Raw genomic sequence first — 24318 nt, forward strand, 5'->3', positions numbered from 1 at the left:
GTTGGTCGTCGTCCCATATAAGGCAACGTCCTTCCAACGCCTCTCCAACTCTTCCCCTCCTCCGACAGCACCTCTTTTCAGGGTATGGTCATGTCCATGTCCATGCCCATGTCCATGACCGCCCCCCCATCGAAGATTGGGTCGAAATTTCTGCGGCTTTGCTTTCGTTGCGACCAGCAGCAACGCCCTCCCTCAAGCCAGTCCCCATTCCCCATCCTATCCTTTACTTTGTAGCAGCTGAGGGGCTGTGATGCAGTTTTGTGATTGATTTCACTCTGGTCATGGCCCCGTAACCGAACTGAGCCCGAACCGATCCGAACAGAACTGATCCAATTCACTCGGCGCATAATTTCTTAACTTTCACAGCCCATTGAGCTTGAAATATCACGTCACACGGCACCCCGTCTGAGGGAGGGGCAGAGGACGAGGAGGAACGGCGGGACTTCGAAGACAGGTTGACAATTGACAGGTATCAAGTGGTTAGGGCTCATAATTATAGTTTTTAGTGATGCGTAAAATGTGTTTTTGTCGGCAAAACAGAGGATGAGATTTTCGGTTTGGCAACTCTTCAAAATTGCTTGCTGTGGGTACTCAAGTGTGCTGGTCTCTTGCCCGACACGGCTGGCTCCCCGACTCTCCCAAAGATACCCTTCGAAGGTAATCCAAGCAGCAGGAAGACCAAAACCACAAAATCGGATGGGGATGGGATCTAATCCAAGGGGCTACCCATTGAACCGCATTCTTTTTACATATCATTAATGTGCCAAAAAGTGGAAATACTCGTACTTTCAATGAAAGCTGAGATGAATGCAGACCAGAGGAGTGAGAGAACCTGGGAGACTGAGAGCCAGAGTACCAGTTCGCAGTCCTCTGTCCATGGAATCTGTGTTATTGAAGTGCTGCGCAATTAACTTACAGAGGCTTTTGATTATGTTTCACAGTTGCCGCAAAATTAATAGCCCTGCAAACCAAACGATCACAAATGATATCGCATACGAGTCGGACCCACATATGATAGAAACATGATACTTGTGTCGTTCAGTTTGTGGCACTGAAGGTAGTATCATTTATGATATCTTGAAAAGGAATCGTTTGAATATAAATTTAAATATAAATATAGAATATAAAATCTATTAAAATTGGGGCACAAGCTAAAATAGTAAAACTTACTTCTTAGTGCTAAAGTGGTTCGAAGTCCTCTTACACACTTTTTGGAGTCTCTCCCCATACTCGAGCCTTTATTAATGCGACGTCACAACGCAACAAAATAGCAGAGGATATGTACCTACCACCACAAAACACACCACGACACACACACAAGAAGCACCACTTCCCTCTAGTATTAGGCACTAGTTCCGCACCGGTGCCGCACTAGCTACCATTCTCACCTCCCTCTTTCCTTTAACAAACTTCTTTTTAAACACCCTTTTCTTCAGCCTTCGGGGGCTCATCGCCAGGCCAGACTCGTCGGCAAAAGTCAGTCCCTTAACGTATGCTAGCAATAAATGCGAGTGAAAGGCACATAGTATAGTGAGTGTGAGTGAGACGGCATATGTTGATGTTGATTAGCCCTTTAATTAAAATTTCCTATTATAATACAAAGAGGTGAACAAATTTTAACAAACAATTCCTCATGACTCTTAAGAGCCTTCTTGCCTTTGACCCCATCAAAATTGAACGCCAGAACAATCTCCTCGCTCATTGTAAAATGTAAATTGCTTAGAACACCAGCTGGATGCAGAATCGATTTCGACAGGGAAAAAGGTCACATAATTTAGATTTTATATGTACTTTCATACATGCTCCTATCTATTTTCATTTTTCCCTCCAATCCTCCGTTTTTATTGGGAACTGTTCCAGATTGGGATTCATTTCTCCTTGAGCGGTTTGATCCGAAAAGATTTGGAGTACTGCTTTTAATTCATCTAAAAACAATGTTGTTAATTAATTTTAGTCTTACAACGAATAACAGCATTCTCCAGTTGAAGAGTTTTTATAAGTATATACGAAGTATATTTATTTATTTATTATTTATTTCACTATTCGTCGACAACAATGGACCCCTTTGGTTCTATAGGGTATACCTACTCGCACACCACCACCGAATTGGTCGTCCAACAGGTTAAAAGGCACCATCCATGCTGTGTCCGTGCTGCTGCGAGGGCTGCTTCGATAGTTGCGAGGGTTGCTATCCACCACTGCGTCGGCGGTGGTGGGCCGACGACGCATCGTATAACTGCTTAGCTATAGCTACCATATGCTCCGACTGCAGACGATGGTGAGTTGCAACTCCCGACCTGTTCTGTCGTCGAGCTGCCCTGCGGCCCGACATTCGCTCACCACTCGCGCTTCTGAACGGACGTGTCTTCGGGTCGAATCAAATAATCATCTTTGACGGGAAAAATCAGAAACAGAATCAGAATCGGTTGAAAGTTCAAAAACTCCGCAATTTCGCTGTGTCGCATTTTCAATTGAATTAAATTGAATGCAATTTGTGAGCCACTAACGAGACTGCAAAATGTTTGTCTAACTCGCATTGAGGAATCTCTTGCTCGTAGATTGTCGCGTGTTTGTCGAGCTTCGAGACTCTCTCCATAATCAACTCCAATCGAAACCATAAACAAAGAAGTGCCACCCAATCCCATCCGAAATGGCTGATGAAAGTCTGCACACAATGCCGCTGGAGCACAACATAGACTATCACATTGTGACATTGTTCGAGCGGCTCGAGGCGATGCGCAAGGACTCGCATGGGAACGCCACCAACAACCGGCTCTCCAGCACACTGCAGGCACCCAAGCGGAGCATGCAGGCGGAGATTCGCACTCTGGAGTTTTGGAGGTGAGTGACCCCCCCCAATCCTTTCTGTTCCGCACCATTATGTATCTCTGTAGATGTCTCTGGCTGTAGCTTCTGTGTGTTTTGAATGTACTACTTTTATGTAAAAGGAGGCCTCTAAGTAATTGCAAATTAAGTGTTCCTTGACAACATCACGATGTGATAGTTTCCCAACCAAACATTTGCAAAGCAGTTTTTGAGACAATGAAACTTGTCATTTCCCGAGAATGTCCCACAAACTGAGGGTCCCCTTCACCTCCTCGAGATGGCCTTCACTTCATAGAATGTCGATATAATTAACATTTCATCACGAGTTGATGGAGTAATTAAATCTTTGCCGCATTGAATGGCCTGCCTGCCAGAGCCAGGGCCAGGAGCAGGGTGCTTCTCGCTTTTCGCTCCTCTTTTGAGCGAACAAATTCCAACTAAACGACGTGACTTTTCCCACTCCCCTGCTCCAATTCCATCCCCCTTCCCTGCTCCCCTGCTGACCATTAAAATCGCAAATTCGTTGAGGGGATAGTTCTCCATTAAAGTGGGGGACACAGAGAGAGCAAGAAGACAAAAGTCAAACAGCGAAATTTATGGAAATTCGCGGAGTTCAGTGCAGCTGCCACCCCAGCACAGGGCCCCACCGCGTGAGCGGGGGTTTGTTTGATTTTTCGTTATCTTTTGAGCTTAAGGCGAATCCGACATGCCGCCCCTCACTCGCCCCTCCCTCGCTTAATTGTCAGTGTAACAGAAGCGGGCATTGTGCAACTGAATTTGTGCAATATTTACAGCCAGGGTCCACGCTTCCACCAGCACTCATGACGAACCATCTTCTCCCTTTGCAGATCCATCATCAGCGAGTGCCTGGCTTCGTTCCTGTACGTGTTCATCGTCTGCGGAGCCGCTGCGGGCGCCGGCGTGGGTGCCAGCGTCTCATCCGTGCTTCTGGCCACAGCCCTGGCCTCCGGCCTCGCCATGGCGACACTCACGCAGTGCTTTCTCCATATCTCTGGTAAGGCAACACACAAACAACACACACAACAAACTGACAATAAACAAGCCCGCCGACAAGTGCTTCGTGTCGGTGGGGACTCTTGGACTCTTGCGTGGGAATTCCCCAGTTCGGTTTTATCCACAGCCCTAGCCCCAGCCGCAGAGCGAGGGAGAGATGGGGAGAATTTCAAATGAAACACAACAGAGGACAGAAACAGAACAACAAGAACCTCATTTTTGTTTGTAATTTTCCAAAAGGCATTGCACTCCGCCGTGGCCCGCCCTGGCCCGCCATGGCCCGCCGTACTACCTCCTCTTATCGCCTGGGGCGCACTTGCGGTGCCATCGACTTGCACAAAATTCTGTTTCTGTTCTGTTCTCTACTTTAAATGCGAGCATATTCCCCATATATTTGTTCATTTGCGTTGACATTCGAGGCAATTAAACGGCTCCACAAAAAGTAAACCACAAAACGGGAGAAATATCTGGGCGGAGGGGGAGGCAGGAGGAGTGGCAGGAGCGAAGCGAATGGAAACATGTGCTGCTGATTTGCCTTCCCCAATCGCTGCGGTTCTGGCTGCATTTCTTGCCGATTCCCCATTTTCACAGCCAATTGGTGGAGCATTAAGTTATGATGTTATCTTCGAGGAGCAAGGGCGCCCTGCCTGCCCGTCTTTGCGTTTCGCAGAAGTGTCAAAGTGATATTGGGGGGACCTTCCCTTTTTGCAGAGACCATCGACTCAAGTGCAACAATCTTATCTATTTATTTACAGGCGCCCACATCAATCCCGCTGTGACTCTGGCCTGCTGCGTGGTGCGCAGCATCTCGCCCATTAGAGCCGCCATGTACATGACCGCCCAGTGCGGCGGAGGCATCGCAGGAGCTGCTCTGCTCTACGGGTAAGTGGAGAGTCCTCTGGGAGGAGCCATATCTATTGGAAATTCTATTTCCGCTTTGTGGGGGACCTCTTTAGATTGAATGCACATTCCAGACTCCATCTTTGTGGTTAGAACAACATATCAATGGCAGCAGTTGAGGGGGAAATGCATTTCAGTCGGTGCATCCGACTTGACCACAGCAATTTGCATCCATGCAATCGTCTGCAAGGACACTGCGTCCCGCAGCTGCTCAAGGATTTACTCTACCAAAAAGTAAATCCTTAGAGCTTCGAATTAAATCCAGCCCAGTGCTATCTCTCTGTCTCGTATGTCGTAAATCAAGGCGGTGGGTGAAAGGTCCTGGGGAGAATGCCAGAGAGATGGCCAGGCAGATGATACGCACTTTGGGCTATGCGATGCGATGACTGTACAACAAGGACTCGGATACTTAGCAGGAAACACGAAATTCGTGTGTGCTGAAAAGAAGAAATAGAAAATTGTATAAATAGGATATGCAGGTAACCGCAGGGCTGAGCCGTTTGTCCTTGCCAGAAAGATGTACGCACACACACACACGCGCACACAATCTGAGAGGACACCACCTGCACGGGACTGAGCGGGAGGAGGCCACGCAGGTAGCTAGGAGTCGTCGCATCGCCTATGGAGATAGAGAAACATCTGCCTCTCCTGTTTGCGCTGTGATTTCCCATTTTGAAAACGTCAGCGGCAGCGGGAAAGAATGGATTCCTGCCTAGATAATGGTCCAAGGATCTCTACATCTACACGCACTGCTGTTGGTGGTTCGGTTTCCCATTCCACAGCTAAATCTACTGCCTGTCAGGGTTTCTCCTTTGTATCTCGGCAGGAAAGAGGAGTCGAGGAGGGGTAGTGTCGCACAGAGGACTGAAAGAAAAGGAAATATCTTCGCCTGCGCCTGCGCACCATTTTTCAAATGTCGCTCCAATTTGTTGTTGTACATTGAACTTATTTTCTGTGTGGAGAGCAGAGGAGAGCAGAAGAGAGGAGAGGAGTCGTTGTTAATGGCTCTCTTCTCCTCTGCTCTCTGCCTGCGTCTGTAGTCCGTTGTCTGCTCGACATCTGTTTTTACCCTCCTCCGATTCCTCGTTTTTTAAGTGCGTTGGCATCTTTACTTTCTACAGATCCCCGATTCCCCTACAGGCGGAGGAAGGAATCGGGCCGGTGGCAGGGGCAGGAGAAAGAGGACGCACAAGAGAAACATGTTTCAGCTGCTGCTGCTGCGATCAGGTTCGGGTTGAGCTGAGTTTTTTCTTCCCCGATATGGATTTTTAAGGGTCCAACGAGTTCAAATTGTATTTTAGTCGAAACATATGTTTTATGTTTAAAAAACTACAGAAAGAGAGAGAGACTCGGACTCTGTCCATCTGTCTGTCTTTGGTGCTGATTAATTGGTTTAGATTTGGTTAATATCGGTAATTCCTATGGAAATCCTGCCGAGAATCCGCTCCTGCTTTGTTACTTGTTACCCCCACCCTAAGAACCTTCAACCGTCACTTCAACTCCAGGCTCCCAGCTCTCACCTCAAGGCTCCTCCTTGCTGTTGTCACATTTCACTTGGCACTTACCCTAATTGCGCTGCCACTGGGATATGCCACATGTGGCCCGGCAGAGGAGATACCAGCAGACATACCGAAGCAGATAAAAAGTCTTCCTGTACTTCATAATCTTTTATGAAGCGGATAACGCTTGAAAAAACAGTGCGGGACGAAGACAGTGACAGTGACAGCCACGGCGACAGACAGACGGACAGACCGACAGACAGACCCGCAGCACTTCTTGTGGAGTATCGATATCCGGCTCAGGGATATTTGAATAGTCTTTAAGCTGTACTGCCTGCCGCCTCGCATTTCAATTTCAATGATTTCTTCCCCGTTTTTGTTTTTTTGTGGATTGGTTCCAAAGAACGCGCGCCGAGCACGTTCCAAAAATGTGCCAAAGGAGAAGGCTTTGAAATTGATGAAAGATAAAAATCAGGTAGACGCCGAAAGCCGAAAGCCGAGGAACACAGAAAGCAGAAGAACATAATTAACATTTCCAGTGGCCTTTGTCCGAGGCTGCGCCTGCGCAGGACGCGTCATGCGGAAACTTGAAATCAAACACGTGTCGTCGCCGCTGCACTGCTCCTTTCTGGTTGGTCCGAACACAGACCCTTGAGGGCAGCTGGAAACTGCCGCTGCCTTTGGATGTATTCACGGCAGGGCACACCTGCCGCCTGCCGCTGCCCAAAACAGAAATTACTGTATCCCGAAGAGATACACACAAAAACAGGATTTTCGAGGCAGAAATTTAAATTTTAAATACCCAACCGAAACGGACACACCGCACACCGTACACCGAAAAGTGCAGGTCAGCAGAGAGGGGCTTATGCCTTCAATACACGGTGCCGTCGTTCTTTCGGTTGATTTGTATCTAGCATGGAAATGCACTTCCTGCACTTGAATGTGGCCAAGGGGGAGAGGCAGCAGCCAGTTGAAATCGAAATCAATTCGTGTCACATGGGCAATTCAATTACGGAATCCGTTTGGGAGCGCATCCCTTCCCCATTATTAATTTCTTCTCTCCGCTCGGCTTATCATGGGAATTGGAATGGGAAGGGCATCCTGCTAGTGCTTCCGGTTGGCCTATCCCCTCGTATCCTCCGAATCCTGTGCACAGGTGGTGGTCCAGTTATGTCACCAACACTCGCAAGGAGCGGCAGAGGCAGAGGGAGCGAGGAGGTCATAAACAATCCTCAACAAATGAAATACCCATATAATAATCATCCTGGATCCCATCGAATGTTGAATCACACACATTTAATGGAATAATTTGATTTGGGGCCCTTATCGGGGAGTCAGGTCCCAGGAGGAGACTGAAAGCCAACCACAAGCCAAACCACGAGCGAGTTGGATGCAGAACCTCTCGCCTTTCACCCGGATGCGGTGGCCCCAAAAACACACTCGCACTCGCAATCACACAGGGGGGAGGGTATCTCTATCCCCATCCCCATCCTCAGTTGCACACAAAATTCAAGCTTTCAGTTTGTTGTAAGTTCTCACTTTTTATTCCATAAACAATTTGCGCAGGAAGGGCTCTGCTCTGCTGAAGGCACACACAGAAAGTTTGGCTAACATTTTGCTATTTCTCTTGCCATTTCCGGCTACTTAGTCGCTTCCCTTCCTTACTTTTTCCTCCATGAAATCCTGAATGTGTGCTGTGTGGGTGGTCCGTGGGTGGTCCGTGGGTGGGCGAGTGGTTTTCGTGGTCATTCGTGAGCTCTGTGAAATTAGCACTTTGTAGATTTATGAGCAAACAGACACTCTTCGCCCTCGACTCTCCAAACTTTGCAGTTCACTCAATGGAAAAGTGTTTTCCAAAGCGATCAAACTTTCATCATGGCCAAGATTTCATCATTTAGGGTTTTTTGTGGGGAAGTGGAATGTCATATATCTCATATCCTACGGCTTAGGGCCATATAATACCTGCTAAGACGGCAGATACACAGACGAACGACTATCATACCTTGCCCTTCGCTCCTTTGTCGCACCTCAACCGCCGAAACTGGCAAGGAATCCCCCCCAGCCAAGGAAGGCAGTTCTATTTGCTCAAGTACTTTTAAGTGCATTCCGGCAGCATTTATTTCCGGATATTCGCAGTTGCTCAACGTGGGGTTGTGGCAGACTGCCGCCAGGTACTGAGTACCGAGTACTTGCCACGGAATGAAGATTGAGTGGGTCAGGGCAGGGCAGGGCAGCGCTGAAGCAGTGTGTGAGCGCTTGATAAATATTTGCTTGCGCACCGCTTCAACGCCTCCCTCCCTCTTCTTGTCTAATGGAGTTCCCTTTTGGGGAACAACAAAATGTTCGAGAAGAGTAATATTTCGCAGCGGCATCCGAATTATCCAAGAGACTATGTTTTTCATAAATCGCGAAAGCCACAAACTTTTGGTACGCGAAACTTTGACAATTCGAATTCCGTTGAGCGAGGACCAGGACCAGATACATGCGTGTGCAGGGATGGGGTGGCTCTGGTTTTCGGGTGGAATGCCGAGGGCTGGTGCGCTCTAGCTTACGAGCTGTCAGAAGGGGCGTTAATAATAAATAATCTCAATTTGCGGAAAATTTTCTGAAAACTGGAGTCAATCGGCAATCGAATAAATATACTCATTCTCTCCTCGTGTCCTTCCTTCGACAGGGTCACCGTGCCTGGCTACCAGGGAAATCTTCAGGCAGCCATCTCCCACAGCGCTGCTCTGGCCGCCTGGGAACGCTTTGGCGTGGAATTCATCCTGACATTCATGGTGGTGCTCTGCTACTTCGTGTCCACCGATCCCATGAAGAGGTTCATGGGCAACTCTGCCATGTCCATCGGTGCCGCCTACAGTGCCTGCTGCTTTGTGTCGGTAAGTATTTGACATTGATAATGATGATGCCTCCTCACCGAGGAATGCCAGCCACAAATCTCGAACGTCCCCAGACAGACGACAGACGACAGCCAGACCGAAAGCAAAGCCAAAACCAAAAACAAGACAGAGACTGAAAGCAGAAAAAGAAACAGAAACAGAAACGCACCTGCCACTGACTCTGTTGCAAAATCGCAGCTTGACACACAGGTAGAAGGGATCCGATTCCGAACGCAAGAAGACAGAGGAAGGTCGCTCGGGATGGTGGGGGAGGGGGACAGATAATTAATTTAACACTGAACGAGGCCCAAACCCAGACCCCGGCGCAGCCTCTCGCGGAGGCATTGTTAGCATAACGGACAGCGCTTGCCGCGGAATTCAAAGGAATTCTTAAAGAGACCGATTATCGATTATGGATTGAATTACGAGAGAGTCCCGTGCGGACATGGGGATCTTTGAAGATTTAGCAGAGACAGAAGCAGGAGTAGGAACAGGAGAGACTCCTAGAAACAGGAAACTCCTTAAGAGTACGATTCTCATTCGATTCTCTCCTTGCAGATGCCCTACCTGAATCCGGCTCGCTCCCTGGGTCCTTCGTTTGTGCTCAACAAATGGGACAACCATTGGGTCTACTGGTTCGGACCTTTGGTGGGCGGCATGGCCTCCGGCTTAGTCTACGAGTACATCTTCAACTCGCGCAGGAGCCAGCGCCACGCCAAGGGCAGCATCGACAACGACTCCAGCTCCATTCACTCCGAGGACGAGCTGAACTACGACATGGACATGGAGAAGCCCAGCAAGTACCAGCAGTCGCAGGGCACCTATCCGCGGGGCCAGCCCAACGGCAACGGAGGAGGCGGTGCCCCGGCCGGACAGCACGCGGCGCCCAACATGGGCCAGATCGCGGGAGTGGTGGGCGGTGTGCAGGGCAACTACTGCCAAAACCTGTACACTGCTCCGCCGCTCTCCTCCAAGTACGAGCAGCAGCAGGAGCCGCTCTACGGCGGAACTCGCTCCCTGTACTGCCGCTCGCCCACTCTGACGCGCAGCAACCTGAACCGCTCCCAATCCGTCTACGCGAAGAGCAACACGGCCATCAACCGCGACATTGTGCCGCGTCCTGGTCCGCTGGTGCCGGCCCAGAGCCTCTACCCCATGCGCACCCAGCAGCAGCAACAGCAGCAGCAGCAGCAGGCAGTCACCGCCGCCCAATCCTCCCACCTGCAGAACCAGAACGTACAGAACCAGATGCAGCAGCGCAGCGAGAGCATCTATGGAATGCGGGGGTCCATGCGCGGACAGCAGCAGCCACTCCAACAGCAGCAGCAGCAGCTCCAGCAGCAACAGGCTCCCGTGAATGTGCAACAGCAGCAGCAACAGATGCAGCCACCGCCGCAGCTGATGGCCGAGCAGCAGAACCACCAGCAGCAGCAGCAGCCGCAGGGCTTCCAACCCGTCTATGGCACTCGTACGAATCCCACGCCCCTCGATGGCAGCCACAAGTACGACAGGCGGGACCAACAGCCGCAGCAGCAGCAACAGCAGCTGTACGCCATGACGGGCCCGAGGAATCGCGGCCAGTCGGCCCAGTCGGATGACAGCTCCTATGGCTCGTATCACGGATCGGCAGTCACTCCACCGGCGCGTCATCCAAGCGTAGAACCGTCACCGCCTCCGCCGCCCATGCTCATGTATGCCCCGCCCCCGCAGCCGAATGTGTCCCATCCACAGCCCATCCGCACCCAGTCGGAGCGTAAGGTGAGCGCCCCCGTGGTGGTATCCCAGCCAGCCACCTGCGCCGTCACCTACACAACATCGCAGGGATCCACGCCAACGCCCCAGCAACAACAGCAGCAGCAGCAGCAGCAGCAGCAAATGATGATGCAACAGCAACAGCAGCAGCAGCAACATTATGGAATGCTACCGCTACGGCCCAACTGAAAGCGGCTCTCGTGGGGTCCTGTGACGACCCCGCCGCCAGCCGCAATGCACGCCCTCGCGCTCCACCCCGCGGGCACCATGACCCTGCACAGCTGCAGCCTAGCCAAGCAGAGCAGTTTGTTTTAGTTGTAGTCGTAGTCGATATAGATATCGAAGAGGCAGAAGGGGCATGCATCCAAAGGAAATGTACGCGAAGTCTCAGCCCTTAGTCTATCCTAATCATAGTTTAGCCAACTCCGACGTATAGCCAGAATAGATTGTAGAATATATTGTATTATTCCGAGCACCGGAGCACCGGAGCACCACAGCACCAGAGCACCAGAAGGAAAGGAACTCTCACCTAGCAGCAGCAGCAGAAGAAGAATAGCAGTAACAATAGCCATAAGATACTTATATCCGAAAACTGTTGTAATCGCGTTCCAATCGGAATCGGAAAAGGTTACACATTCATACTAGACTGAAAGACTTGCACCTTGAAGAAGTCTACTTATTTAATGTTTCTTTTTTTGTTGTTTAAACGACTATTGTGTTCTGTTTAGATCATCCGATTCTTCCAATTACAACGAATTCGTTTCAGTTTCAATTTTCGTTTTCTTTTTTTTTTTAGAAGCCAAAATTCTGTTTAATTTGTTTTTCATTTGTATATAAACTATGTTCGGTATATTCCTGTAAATGGTAGGCCATTAAGCTTAGAAGTAAGCTGATTTGATCTGTAAGCTGTATCTGTATTTAGTGATAATTATAATAGAATATGTATGTGACCAGGCTTGGTAGTATCCTCAGAATTACAATGCAAATATAAAGTGTATAAAAGACAGGAAGGAGATATCTCTTATATATCATCGAATTCCGCCGTGTCTGATAGATCGGAATCGACAGAATCTTCCTCCGTAGTCGATTCGACGTTGGTGCACACGTGGCGCATGTGGCGCTCCCACAGAAGCAGGCCCATGGGTGAGGGCGGCTCCTTGGCTCGCTCCACATCGTAGGACAACCAATGGCTATGCTGCTGCGTGTACAGCGAGTTGAGAAGAGTTGGCCAGTAGAACAGGGAGCCAACTTTGGACAGCTTCACATGCAGGGAGTACCCGTGCTGCTTTTCCGAAGCGATCCTCACATCGCCCAGAAGATTCATAAAGCACCTCTGGGGAGGCGAGGTCTCCGACACAAAATACGACAGAAAGTTCCCCCTAACAAACAGTTCATACTCCGACACCTTCTGCTCAAAAATGAGTTCGATTTGGCTGAGGGTCTGGTGCCACTTGACCATAGGCCAGGCCGTCGTCTCCCCAACTGTCTTGGCACACTGTAGGGCTTTCATCACCTGATCCTTCGATGGCTCTTGCACTGATGTTCTTGGTGATGCATCATCTACGCAACGAATTGGACTCGGCTCTGGTTTTTCGATTGCTTTTGCAGTTTCTGTGGGAGCCATGGAACCCTCCCCTTCATCGCCAGCTACAATGCTTTGCAGGAATCGACGGGTCTCTGCGCTTGACGAATTCTCGTTGGCTAACTCTCCCCTTAGCAGCTCCAGGAACGTCCGTTGAGATCCGTCTAGAGTTGGATCAACCGTTGGGGGATTACTCGGGCAGTCGGCTTTCTCCAGAGTTTTGTTCTGCTCCTTCAATGCGCTGCTGCTGGCTTCCATTGTGACGATGTCCTTGGCATCTGCAAATGCTACTTTCACCTGGTCTTCATTTATATCTGTTTTCGTAACTTCTTTGTTCACCTGAGGCTTGACTTTTTCGCTGATCGAAGCCAAGCCTCTGCAGGTTAGTGGTGCCGGCGGACCCTGATCGATGCTTTTTGTCGCCAGTTTGCCAAATCCACGCGCGATCAACTCCTTTCGAAGAACAGATCTGTACACACTGGTGCGCAGCGAGGGGCATTCCTCGATCAGGGCGATTTCCTTGACGTAGACGACGTCGAGCATGGAGAAGTCCACGGTTATCAGAATGTGTTGTCCATCTTGTAGACCGTGAAACGTATCGTGCACCCACTTGAGGGACTCCGGCGACCAGCTTGCCTGTCCTGCCGCAGGCTCCACACAGGACAGCTTAACATCCATGGCCAGGAGTGGTAGAGCTGTAAACTTCGCATCGCACTCCAGAAGGTGCCAGGGTCTGATCTGCATCAGCTCCGTGCCGTGGTCCATCAATTGCACAATCACCGATTGTTCTGTGGGAATGTCCATGACACGGACGCGTTTGTGGAGCCCCTGGTGATGCACGATGCAGACGTCGGAGACGCGGACTGGATGGTGCTGCTTTGAGCTGGGTCCCACACTCAGCTCCACCTCCGCAATCCACCGACTGGCCGGAAAGGGCGCCTCCACCCACGCCGTAGTGCCTGCCAGCATGTATTCTGTGGGCCAGAGAGCCATGTGAACTGGGTCGTAGATCTTGCAGAGCCTGCAGCGCACGAGGGCCTCGGATTGCTGGCAAGGATTACTCGAAGACTGTGCGTCCGCCTTGAGTAAGTGCTGCCGCACGAGGGCCTCGGATTGCTGGCAAGGATTACTCGAAGACTGTGCGTCCGCCTTGAGTAAGTGCTGCCGCACGATTTCCTGCCTCAGAGTGCACTCGCCCTTAGGCTGAAAAAAGGACAGCTGCTCCGACAAATTGTCCGTGGAGAGTCCGTGCACATTGAGGAACCTCAGCAAAGAGGGCCCATACAGGGAGTTGCTCTCATCCAGCATTACGTGGGAAGCAATGGTGGAGGGCGGGGCCAGCGGCTCGGCCAAACGGTTCGGCACCCGATCAGCCATAACATGGAATCGCAGAGCGAACTTCGACCACGATTCCGGGAGGCTAAAGTGGACGAGTAGCTCTTTGTTCCGCTCTCGCAGCTGCAGTTGGTTGTCGTCGTAGACCAGCAGCAGTTCGTGTGGTTCCTCCAATTAGAGATTAATTAGTCAATTAGCTTGTTAATCAAATAACTTTCAGAATAACTCACCTGCGCGTGGGCTTTCGAGATGGTCAGGCACTGATGTCCAGCTCCGACCAGAACATTTCTCAATTGCACCATCTCCTCTTGACTGTTGCAGAATATGATCGTTCGCTTCTGTGGCGGCGTCTGCGAGGCCAAGAATTTTAGGAGCTGAGCGGCTTTTTTCTGTGCCTGTCCCACACACATCGTTAAATTCACGCCCCCGTACATGGACGCCTCAAGGAAGTCCCCAAAGATCAGCAGATTAGTCGGGGTCCATTGGAGCAGCTTCTGAAACGCCTGCTCATGCCAGTGCTGGGCCACCAGAACGAGCTGAATTTTCGAAGGCAGCAAACGGCGCAACCGATTAATAACATCGTTCAGGAGATGTGGAGCAGCCAGCTGCATGCGATCGTAGTCGTCCAGGACTACGTGTTTCAGATACGCTGGATCAAAGAGGGGTAGGCCCTTGCGTTTATAGTCCATCAGGGCATTCAGATTTGCAAGTGTGGACACCAGGACGCCACACGAGCCGAGCAGCATGGAGACCACATCGACCTCGGATTGGTCGTGGGTGTTAACCACTTTGAAGAATGGAGTTTGGAAGTCCTGCATCAGAAGAGAACAGTGGTTGGCCAGCATCTTGGCGTTGACCGAGGATTCGGTAAGCAATACGGCCACTGGCCCTCTCTTGAAACTTTCTCCATCTGCTTCCATGGAGCGCATCACCAACGAGCAGAGCCCCGGGAGATAGCACCAGGAGCGACCTGTGCCCGAGGCATTCACCAGCAGCAGGGAGTTGCCCTTCATGAGGTGTGGCCAGGCAAAGCATTGCGTGGACAAAGGAGTCCGGTAGTTCAGCTTCTGCAAGACGCTCTCAATCTCCTTCCCGAGCGATGCCTCGCTCAAGTTCCGGGCGACGTCCACTGACACTGATGGCTGATAGCTGTGGGTCAACACCCTGCTGGCCAATGAGATGTTTATCCTCTGAAATAGTTTCGGCTGAGCTCCTTCGGCTTTCCCAGCTGTGGCATCTCCCTTAAACAGAATGCGCGTGACCATGTCCTGTGCTGAAGGTGAGGCAGTCAAGGAACTACTTCTTGGCTCTGAGGGCTCGCTCCGTTGGTTATTCGTATGGATGGTTTCCTGACTAGCCAACAATCCAGAATATCTGCCAGGAGAACCTTCACTCATCGAGGGACGGCTCGTCAGCTTGAGCACCTTTAATCGATCTGCCAGGCTGGCCAGTTGTGGTCCTGCTCTATCGGGTGATTCATTGCCGAGTTTCCCGGGTGCCTCCATTTGATTTCTTTTTTCCACGTTCTCCTCTAGGTTTTCCTTTTGGCTCGATTCGCTGATGAGAGCCGTTTGGACAGAGTTGCCGTCTAAGCCGCTGACCTTGCTCAGACGCCGGGCCGCGTCCGGTATGGGCTGTTCGCTGCGCAGCTGCAAAAGTCTATCCAGCTTCATGGGATCCTTGGAGGGACACTGCTGACTTCGTCTCTTTTGGTAGTTTTGATTGCTTGTTGAGGTCTGTCTGAATGGATTCCTCTCCACTCGAACTTCCGTGTTGGACAGGGCTTTGGAGCAGTCAGCGCGGTTCTGTTCGATGGCCAAGGGAGGAGCGGCCGCCACTAGCTGAATTATTTTTGTGGCACGCAACCCTGCCTTGAGCTCCACGTCGTTGATATCCGCCAAGTCAAAGGACAAGGGATCGAGGTAGGGAGGCATGTTGCTGCTGTTCTCTCTGCGTCCATATTGTCGCTCCTCCAGATAGACGACTGCATCCACAGCTTGGGCGCTTTGGCCGTTCGAATTTATCCATAATGTTCCAAAATTCTCGTTCATGGGCCCCTGATATTTAATGTCGAGGAATAACAGGTGGGCCTCCTCCAGCTTCTGACCAAAGACGCTTAGTGCAGCCTTCGTCCAGGTGCTTCCATTATAGGGCGTAATGAACGCCACTCCTCCCATTTGAACGTCATAGAATTTTTTGTTTAGGTTTTCGGGCAACAACCACAGATCTCTGGCTGTGCAGTTAATGGTAAAGCCATAGTCCAGGGCAAACACCAGGTACTCCTCTCCCTTGCGCTTCCGAATGACGCCACGGAGCAGCTTCGGGGGACTTCCTAGCATGTACCGCACAATTACCTCCAGGAACTCACAGTAGGACGTTCGTTGGTTCACGGGCCTGCAGTGTTCGAGCAGTTGCAGCTCCATTTGTCGCACTAGCGCACTGCAAGCCTCCACATCCTTGGCACTGATGTACCAGAACTGTTGGGGGCTGACATAGTGAGTGATCAGAATCCGATTGCCCTGGCAACGGGGGTTCTCCTCCAGCTTGCCTAAAAATTGTTCAATTATTTACAAGTTTTCTCTTAAACAACAAAATTACAAATTCATCTTAAACTTAAGGCGTGCGTAAATTTTCGGAGCACTAGAGTACAATTCGGGCAGTCCCGCATGTGGACATTTCTGCAATTTAGAAACTATGTTGATTTTCTAAACGAGAGTACCGGAGTAAGTTGGCTAATTACTCGTAATGTTGCAGCACGGAAAGGAGCAGAAAAGGACAGCAGAAAGTGTAAGCACTGCAGTGGCAGTTGGAGCCTCCGAATGGCTGAACAAAGCAAACTTCTGCCTAAGCCGCAACTAAGGCGCACCAAGGAGGTGCTTGTGTCGAATGCTATTTGTTTGCGTTGCACTAGGTCTACCGGACGACCCAAGGACCCCCACCCCGCAGGTCCTTGGGGGACCAAGTGGCGCGCCAGTGCTTCAGCAATCAGGCGTACTCCAAGTTGTTGTTTTATAAACACTTTTGTCAGCCGAGAACCCACTGACCAGAAATTTCGCAGTGGCAATTTAAAGAGGAGTGGTATGCGTATGGATAAACTTCACTTAATTTCACTATTTCATATGATGAAGAGAACGACAGAGAACAATAGAGTTAAGGCAATAAGCGGCTACACCCGATAGGCTTCTTCCAACCCTCACTGGTTGTATCGGCCTCACCCTCACAAAAAACGGATATTATTGTATTATCTCGTAAAAAATCTCTACTAAAATGGGTAAATTGTCAAGCGAACCACAGAATATGCAAATAAGTCGATCAGCAACCGTCGAGGGTGCTTTATTAGTATGCAACATCAATCAAATAAGCCTATTCAGGCGCATAATCCACAGCAAATTTGTTAATGTAGAAAATAAAAGGGGAAATTCTACTCACTTAAGTTGCCGTTAAACATCCCGTTTGGTGAAATCAACGTTGAAAAACTGCAAAAAAAATAACAATAGGATATTAATACGATCGCAATTAAATGAAGTTGATTTCATTTTAACCTTCAAAGATGCGAGAAAGATTGTGGAGAAGAGCGTTGTTTCCGCTGCGCTGCAAATTCAATATCCAAATGAGCTGAAATCCCAGAATTACTGGAAGAGCTTCCAATGTTCCACAAGCAAGCGCTGAAAACTACACATCACAAACACGAACACGAAAAAGAACACACACATTGACATGTAACGGGAGTATTGATGAAGAGTCAGCGATTTAATGTAAACAAATTTCGAGGCAAATTCGAAATACGAGTCACACACTCCAGCGTGAATCTAAGCAGCATTCTTTTTTCACAGACCTCGCACATTTACGTATGTATGGAGATGCATATATGTATGTATATATTTTGAACTATACAAAAAAACCCACTACACTAGGCCGCCATCGCCATCCTGGTGACATACACGAGCGCCAACAATTGATCAACAGGTTGATGTTATTTAAAAAGTGCATTAAGAACCCTAGAACCACACTTGTGACATATGCACATATTATTCTGCATGTACTTAATATTTTGACAAGGAGCGAGTCGGTTTTTCCCGTCGTAGAATGGATTATGGAATTAGAATGATCGATAATCTGATCTGAGCTTCCCGCGTCAACTAGCGCAACACATACATATACGAGTATGTGTTTACCTCTATGAGCATGTTCATATTTGCGCCCATTTTCATTTTAATTTGTACTGGATTTTCACATATATTGGATTCAAATTGGAAAAATGATAACCTTGCTCATACAAAATCAGTGAGTATAAATATAATGAGCAGAAACTGCAATAATTATATACATTAACGGAAGAGATGAAATGTTGGAAAGGGTATAAGGTATCCGTTAAAATGAGTACGCTGCTGAAGAACTAGTTGATCTAGTTCCATCAACATGTCTGAACATGAAAGTAAAAATTGACTAAGAATAATTTAAAAACATATTCAATAAAATAAACATATTCGTGTAAATCATATTATAGCTAAAATAGTATTTATTTAGTGGAAAGTGTGTTAACTCAACACAAAATGAACCAGCATTCACAGCGAACCAAAGTGCAGCCTTGCTTTACAGCACTATACAAAAATGGCCGCTGCTGCAGCGCAATTACTTTTTATGCTTTAACCTTTCTTGCTCAAACCGTTTTTGAGACACAATCCAACAAAAGTGGGTTCTTAAAATTAGCTCATCTTGTAGAGAAATTATCCATAAATTGAAGGAAATTTCATGCTTTAACCGTTTTTGAGACACAATCCAATAAAAGGGAGTTCTTAGCTCATAAATTGATTCATAAATTGGATGAAATTATGTATTCAGGGGTTAGGCTACCATTTAGCTAGTAATATTCAATATTCTGTTTATTCAAAAACGAGGAATATGAATAATATTAATAATATAATATATTTAATAATATTTACGGTATATTTCAGTATGGGATTTGCTCTATTTTTCGTGGCGGGATTTTTCATTACAGCACACTGACAACAACATCCCATTTGTATAGGCAGTTTGTTGCAAGCAACACTTATCGAAATAACAGCAGCACTGTACCGCAACATGGCGCGCGATGAGCAACATTCTGAATACCCTGGGGAAAAGGATATTATAGAATTGAGGAAATGTTTGTTATCTCAAGCTGCAATATATGCAGAAACTAGTCAGTCTCTGTTCTAAATCTATTTCAAAAACATTTTGCAGATTATATTATTCTCACAGAGACCAAAAATAGATATCGGGATCAAGATATATGTACAAGAAAATAATCATGTCTATAAATAGGTCTAAAACATGCCAATCTGAGAATATCTCAAAAGGAATGTTTCAAATAAGCTCGGAAAACAGAATTTGAATGTTAATTAAATGAAAAAGGGTATAAATATGCCCATACTCTTAGCGGTTACCTGTTGAACAGCAACAATGGCGTTAAATTTCGTACGTTTTATGCTTTGACCTTTGTGCTTAAACCTTAGTTTAGACACAATCAAATAAAAGAAGGATTTAAAATTGCCAATATTGTAGAAAATTGACTCATAAGTTGATTGACGTTATGTATTCGGGGATAAGGGTCCTAGCTAAATAATAATATTCAACCGAATATTAAAATCGCGGACTATGATTTCTGATCATTGACACAACGATTAACCCATTGTCGACTAGTGGGTACTAATACTCTCCACGAAAATTATGAATCTAGAAGAATTTTAGCGCAGTTCAGGGGAAAGATATAATGATGCCATGGAGCTACAAGAAGATTCCCAAGCAGCATTTTTTTCGCTGTTTAGCTCAAGTTTTTTTGTTCAACTGTTTAAAAAGAGGGGGTTAAGTGGCTTAATCTATGACTTATCGATAAGTCCGCTGGCAACCCTGGCAGCGCATCATACAAAGAAAAAAAATAGGAAGACGGAAGAAAAATTGAGAAAATTGAAGTTATATTTATAAATTAAGAAATATACTTGTGCAAAGAAATAATTTGCATAGAAAATAATTAGTTTGTGCGCCGTCATTTAAAAGCAGCAAGATAACCAAGTTCAATATACGCCTAGACACTATAATGTCGAAGAACAAAAAAATGTCGCTATCGGGCGGCGACACGACAGAAAAATTTATTTACAAACCCAAGGATTTGATATGGTAAGCTGAGTGCCATCCTTCCTGTCCAGAAGAGAAATTTGTGATGTTTTTAACAATAAACAATGTGTCTATGATATAAAAAAAACCAACATATTCGTGTGAACAAAAAGCAACACCAAATACATAACCTCAATGGTCGCTCGGTTAGCGCTCCAAAAAAAGTGAAGTGTGCGTAAAAAAGGCAATTAGCGCATGTTTGACAAGCCACGCAAGTCGGAAAATTTTGATTCTGATTACCCCTGAAGTCGCTGCAGGCGTAAAAACAATTTATATATGTAATTGTGTGGTTTATGCTACTGCGATGGTCTCTGCCGCCAGAGCGACGTCGACGTCGCTGCGTTGGCGCTTTTTTCGCGCGCGCGCTCTTTTTGTAGCTGTAGCTGAGTGAAAATAAACCTAATAGATATTTGCGTGCTTGTATCATTAATAAATGTGTATTTCTAATATATTAATATTTTTACAGGGCCAAAATGAAGGGCTTCACACCGTGGCCAGGCATGGTAAGCGGAATGTTTACGCCGCGTCGCCGTCGCTGCTTCTGCCTCTGCCACTGCCGCTGTGTTTGTTTTCGACTGTACTTTTTTATGCAGCACGGCCGCCTCTCTGCCGCTGCTGTTGCTCCCGCTGCCGCTGTCAACGTCATAACGCACTTGCACCCGCTTTGTTAGTGGCTTGATATTTGTTTCGTATGGAACACAGCACTGGTTGCTATCAAATCGGAGACTAGCTTTCATTATGTACAGCCCCAAGCACTCACAGCGAGAAAATGTATCTACATGTGTATACGAAGGGAGCAGACGACGCGCGTGTGGGCTAAATATTTATATCTTTTGCAAGTGACGCTCGTGAAAAGATGAATGCATCTCAGAATTTCTTAGAGCTTCTGCAGACGCACAGTAAGTCCATAATTCGGGGTAATAATGACCATCTTTTCATTAGATTGTAGAGCCCCCTCTGGATCTGCTCACCCAGCAGCGCCGTGCGAATACCAAGTGTGTTTTCTTCTTTGGATCGAGAAATTTGTAAGTAGCGTCAAGAAACACTCGAGTTAATCACGAGTATCTGAGCTAAGCTAATGAGGGAATACTCTCATATTCAATCCTCAGTGCATGGATCGAGGAGAACAATATCAAACCTTTCGAGGGACCCTGGAAGGAGGAACTGGCCAAAGTAAGCAAGCCTGCTGCCTTTCGGCATGCCATGGCAGACATCGACAAATACATTGACGATCCGGCCGAGGTGGACGACCAGATAAACGAGAGCTGTGGTGTGCCCAATCATGCCACCGAGGCTGATTTTGATAAGATTCGGGATGCCGTCGATAGTGATGAGAACGCTGTGGACGCTGATGCCGATGCCAACAACGGTGTAGTCGTCCACGTAGTCGGCAGTCCAGACGTGTCCGAAGCGGTGGAAGGGGAAAACAATGCAGATTCTTCAGCCTCACCTACCGTAACTGCTGCGACGCCAGCGACAGCAAAATCCCCGGCAAAACGGACACCCAAAGCCAAGCCTGTTTCTGCTGTATCCGCGACCAAGGCGGCAAAGGCTTCCACCACAAAATCCGCACAGAAACGGCGCATCTCTGCTCATCAAACGCCCACTGGGGCAAATACAAGTGGATTACCGAACGCTAAACGAGGCAAGCGCGTCGTATCGGGAGGCGCTACACCTGGCAATTTTGATGGGGCAAGTTCGTCCTCCCCTACTGCCCGCCGTCGTGTTGAGGTAGATGATCTGTTGGCATCATTAGCTGCGAAGCGTGCACCCAACGCGATCGCCTTGCTGGATCGTCCAGTGGTGACGCGGCCCGAGACTCAGGCCATCGACATGAATTCGCGCTCCAATACATTGGCCGATCGCGACATTGTGCCGTCGGAGTTGACCTTTGGCTTCCTTGGACTGGGCATGATGGGCTCGACTATAGTTAAGGATTTGATATACACAGGGCACAAGGTTGTGGTCTGGAACCGCACTATCGACAAGGTGAGTGTTCACACGTGCTGCTAATGCTCTTGAATGTTCTTATCAATTATTTTGATCAGTGTCAGCCATTTGTCGAAGCCGGTGCCGAAGTTAAAGACACTCCCATGGATGTGGTTGAGGCGGCCGACATTATCTTCTGCTGTGTATCGGACCCCAAAGGCGCCAAGGATGTGAGTTGGAAATTGTATGGCTAATTTCTATTGAGCTAAATGAAATGCTCTTTGTACACGCTTTCAGCTCGTTTTTGGGAACTGCGGCGTACTGCAGCTAAAAGATCTGCGCAATAAGGCGTACGTGGAAATGTCCACCGTAGATCCAGACACCTCCCTGGACATTGGAGAGGGAATCAAGCAGTGCAATGGGCGATACCTGGAGGCACAAATCCATGGCTCGCGTCAGGAGGCAGCCGATGGTATGCTCATCATACTGGCAGGCGGCGATCGTACGGTATTTGAAGAGTGTCACTCCTGCTTCAAGACCATAGCGAAGAACACCTTCTTTTTGGGGAGTAAGTAAAGAATCCCACCGTCTTATCGGTACTCTACCTTCGAGTGTGAATTGAGCGCTATATTAAGTTTGTCCATTGTTCCCCAGCAGATGTCGGTAATGCCTGTAAAGTGAACCTGATTTTGCAGACCATTCAGGCTGTGAGCCTGGTAGGACTTGCAGAGGCGTTAGCATTGGGTACGTCTAGAACTGAAGCCATCGACTGGGCCATTGGATAACCTGTTTCGTTTCCATTACATTTATTTGCAGCTGATCGTTTTTCCATTTCGTTAAACGATATCATAGACATTTTCGACTTGACTTCAATGAAATCCCCACTGCTGCTGGCTAAGGGCAAGGGTATGTAAATACCACTATTTTCACGTACTTTTATGTTAATGTCGCATGTTATGTTTGTTACACTCTTCCAGAAATGGCAAAGGGCGACTTCAATCCTCAGCAGCCTTTAAGTCACATGCAACGGGATTTGCGTCTAGTGCTGAATATGGCAGAGAATCTGGATCAGTCGATGCCTGTCACGAGCATTACGAACGAGGTGTTCAAGCACACCAAGCGCTTGGGCTACAGCGAACACGATTCGAGCGCCGTATTCGTAAGATCCAGATTTTAACATTTAGTTAACACAGCTACAATTTAAACTATACTTTATCATTTAGTTTAAACCGAACACCGAACAGAACTTACAGCACGTAGACATTGACGCAAAACATGCTCACCCACAGACTCACATACTATACTGACAAAGACGTTCGATATGCAATATCAATGCATATTTGTATGCGGATAATTGTTGTAGCTTTTTCAAATGAAATGATAGAGCAATTAACCGCTTTTTCTATTGCTATTGTCATTTGCAACGTTATCCTAACCATTAATATCCTCCCACATACAAAAATAGGGTTACTGCTATGCAGATCAAAGCTTAAAGAAAAAATCCGACCCAATCAAGGTAGTGGCGTGCATGCACTCCACACCTGGGCAGAGCCAGAACTAGGTCAATGCCATTGCATGATGAAGGGGCCGGCTGGGGAACAGGCTAAGCAGGAATCAACAAGTGGCAGATCAAGAGGAGCATACGATTACACGAACAGACATACCTTTGGCCACTTAAATTTTTACAGGCGGACCACATCCATAAGTTGTGCATTATATACTTTTTTAATGTTTTCGTTGTATTTTTTGACTTGGTTTTTTGGACCGCGTGCTGGCTATGCGCGCGTTGCCCCAGCAATGAATGAAACGAAACCCCAAGGAAAGAAGCAATCTGTATTTTAGGGCGCTTGTTTTTCGATGTTATGTATGTGCATGTTGCTTCCCACATAAGAATAAAGTAATGCATACATAATTGTAAATGTATAGAAACACCACATGCGAATAAATTGTACAAAAATACTTGAAATCACACAAATTTTTGACTGTAGTATACCGAACCGAACCCGGCTGAAGGATAGTCCCCTCTGCAGCCAACCATTTTTAACTACTTATTTATGCATTTATCCAATCATTTTAACAATATATTTTTTGTAAAACATAACCCTTTGGTTTAAATGTACACGCACCCGGCACAAGCAACACATTTTAAATTTTGTCATAGAATAAATAGTAAGCGAAAGAGTAATAAATACCGCGCATGGGCGTGGGCCAACGACAGTTTAGTAGATAGTTGTCTCCTTTATAATATGAATAAAACTGAAACATAACATAATAAACAGTAGCTCCCCATAAACGGAAAATTCAAACAAAATAGCGTAAACTTTGAGCGCCACCACTGGCCAGGGTCAATATTAATAATAATAAGAATATATAATAAATAAATATATTTTACTTATTATTTAGTCTGTATTTTGTTGTAAAACAAAGATTAATAAAACATAATTTT

General features: G+C 47.5%; 3 protein-coding genes across 5 annotated transcripts; 2 read left to right on the plus strand and 1 right to left on the minus strand.

Moving 5' to 3' along the window:
• Nucleotides 1-2539: 2539 nt before the first annotated feature.
• On the plus strand, nt 2540-11446 carry LOC6589020 (neurogenic protein big brain). Its single transcript, XM_002014403.2, is given in 5 exon segments — nt 2540-2841; nt 3675-3841; nt 4596-4722; nt 8914-9121; nt 9680-11446. Coding segments are annotated over 5 exon segments (2202 nt in total). The 5' UTR covers nt 2540-2650; the 3' UTR covers nt 11189-11446.
• A 320-nt stretch (nt 11447-11766) lies between these two features.
• On the minus strand, nt 11767-17890 carry LOC6589019 (putative ATP-dependent RNA helicase SoYb). Of its 2 annotated transcripts, XM_026988540.1 has the most exons (5): nt 17333-17890; nt 17220-17266; nt 14021-16338; nt 13563-13958; nt 11767-13493 (listed from the first exon to the last, which is right to left on the minus strand). In XM_026988540.1, the coding sequence occupies exons 2-5, from the start codon at nt 17236-17238 to the stop codon at nt 11895-11897; spliced, it is 4332 nt and encodes a 1443-aa protein (XP_026844341.1). In that variant the 5' UTR covers nt 17239-17266; nt 17333-17890; the 3' UTR covers nt 11767-11894. The 2 variants fall into 2 exon arrangements, with proteins under 2 accessions (XP_026844341.1, XP_002014438.1); XM_002014402.2 differs by having other exon boundaries at nt 11767-13958.
• Nucleotides 17891-19752: 1862 nt separating this feature from the next.
• Nucleotides 19753-24094, plus strand: LOC6589018 (putative oxidoreductase GLYR1 homolog). Of its 2 annotated transcripts, none has more exons than XM_026989094.1 (9): nt 19753-19946; nt 20410-20446; nt 20886-20968; nt 21053-21932; nt 21992-22102; nt 22170-22440; nt 22527-22616; nt 22689-22778; nt 22850-24094. In XM_026989094.1, exons 1-9 carry the CDS (start codon nt 19867-19869, stop codon nt 23047-23049), a joined length of 1842 nt encoding a protein of 613 aa, XP_026844895.1. In that variant the 5' UTR covers nt 19753-19866; the 3' UTR covers nt 23050-24094. The 2 variants fall into 2 exon arrangements, with proteins under 2 accessions (XP_026844895.1, XP_026844896.1); XM_026989095.1 differs by having other exon boundaries at nt 22530-22616.
• Nucleotides 24095-24318: the final 224 nt, after the last annotated feature.

The sequence above is a fragment of the Drosophila persimilis genome, unplaced genomic scaffold (genome assembly GCF_003286085.1).
Source record: "Drosophila persimilis strain 14011-0111.01,24,50 unplaced genomic scaffold, DperRS2 tig00000191-arrow-pilon, whole genome shotgun sequence".
NCBI lineage: Eukaryota > Metazoa > Arthropoda > Insecta > Diptera > Drosophilidae > Drosophila > Drosophila persimilis.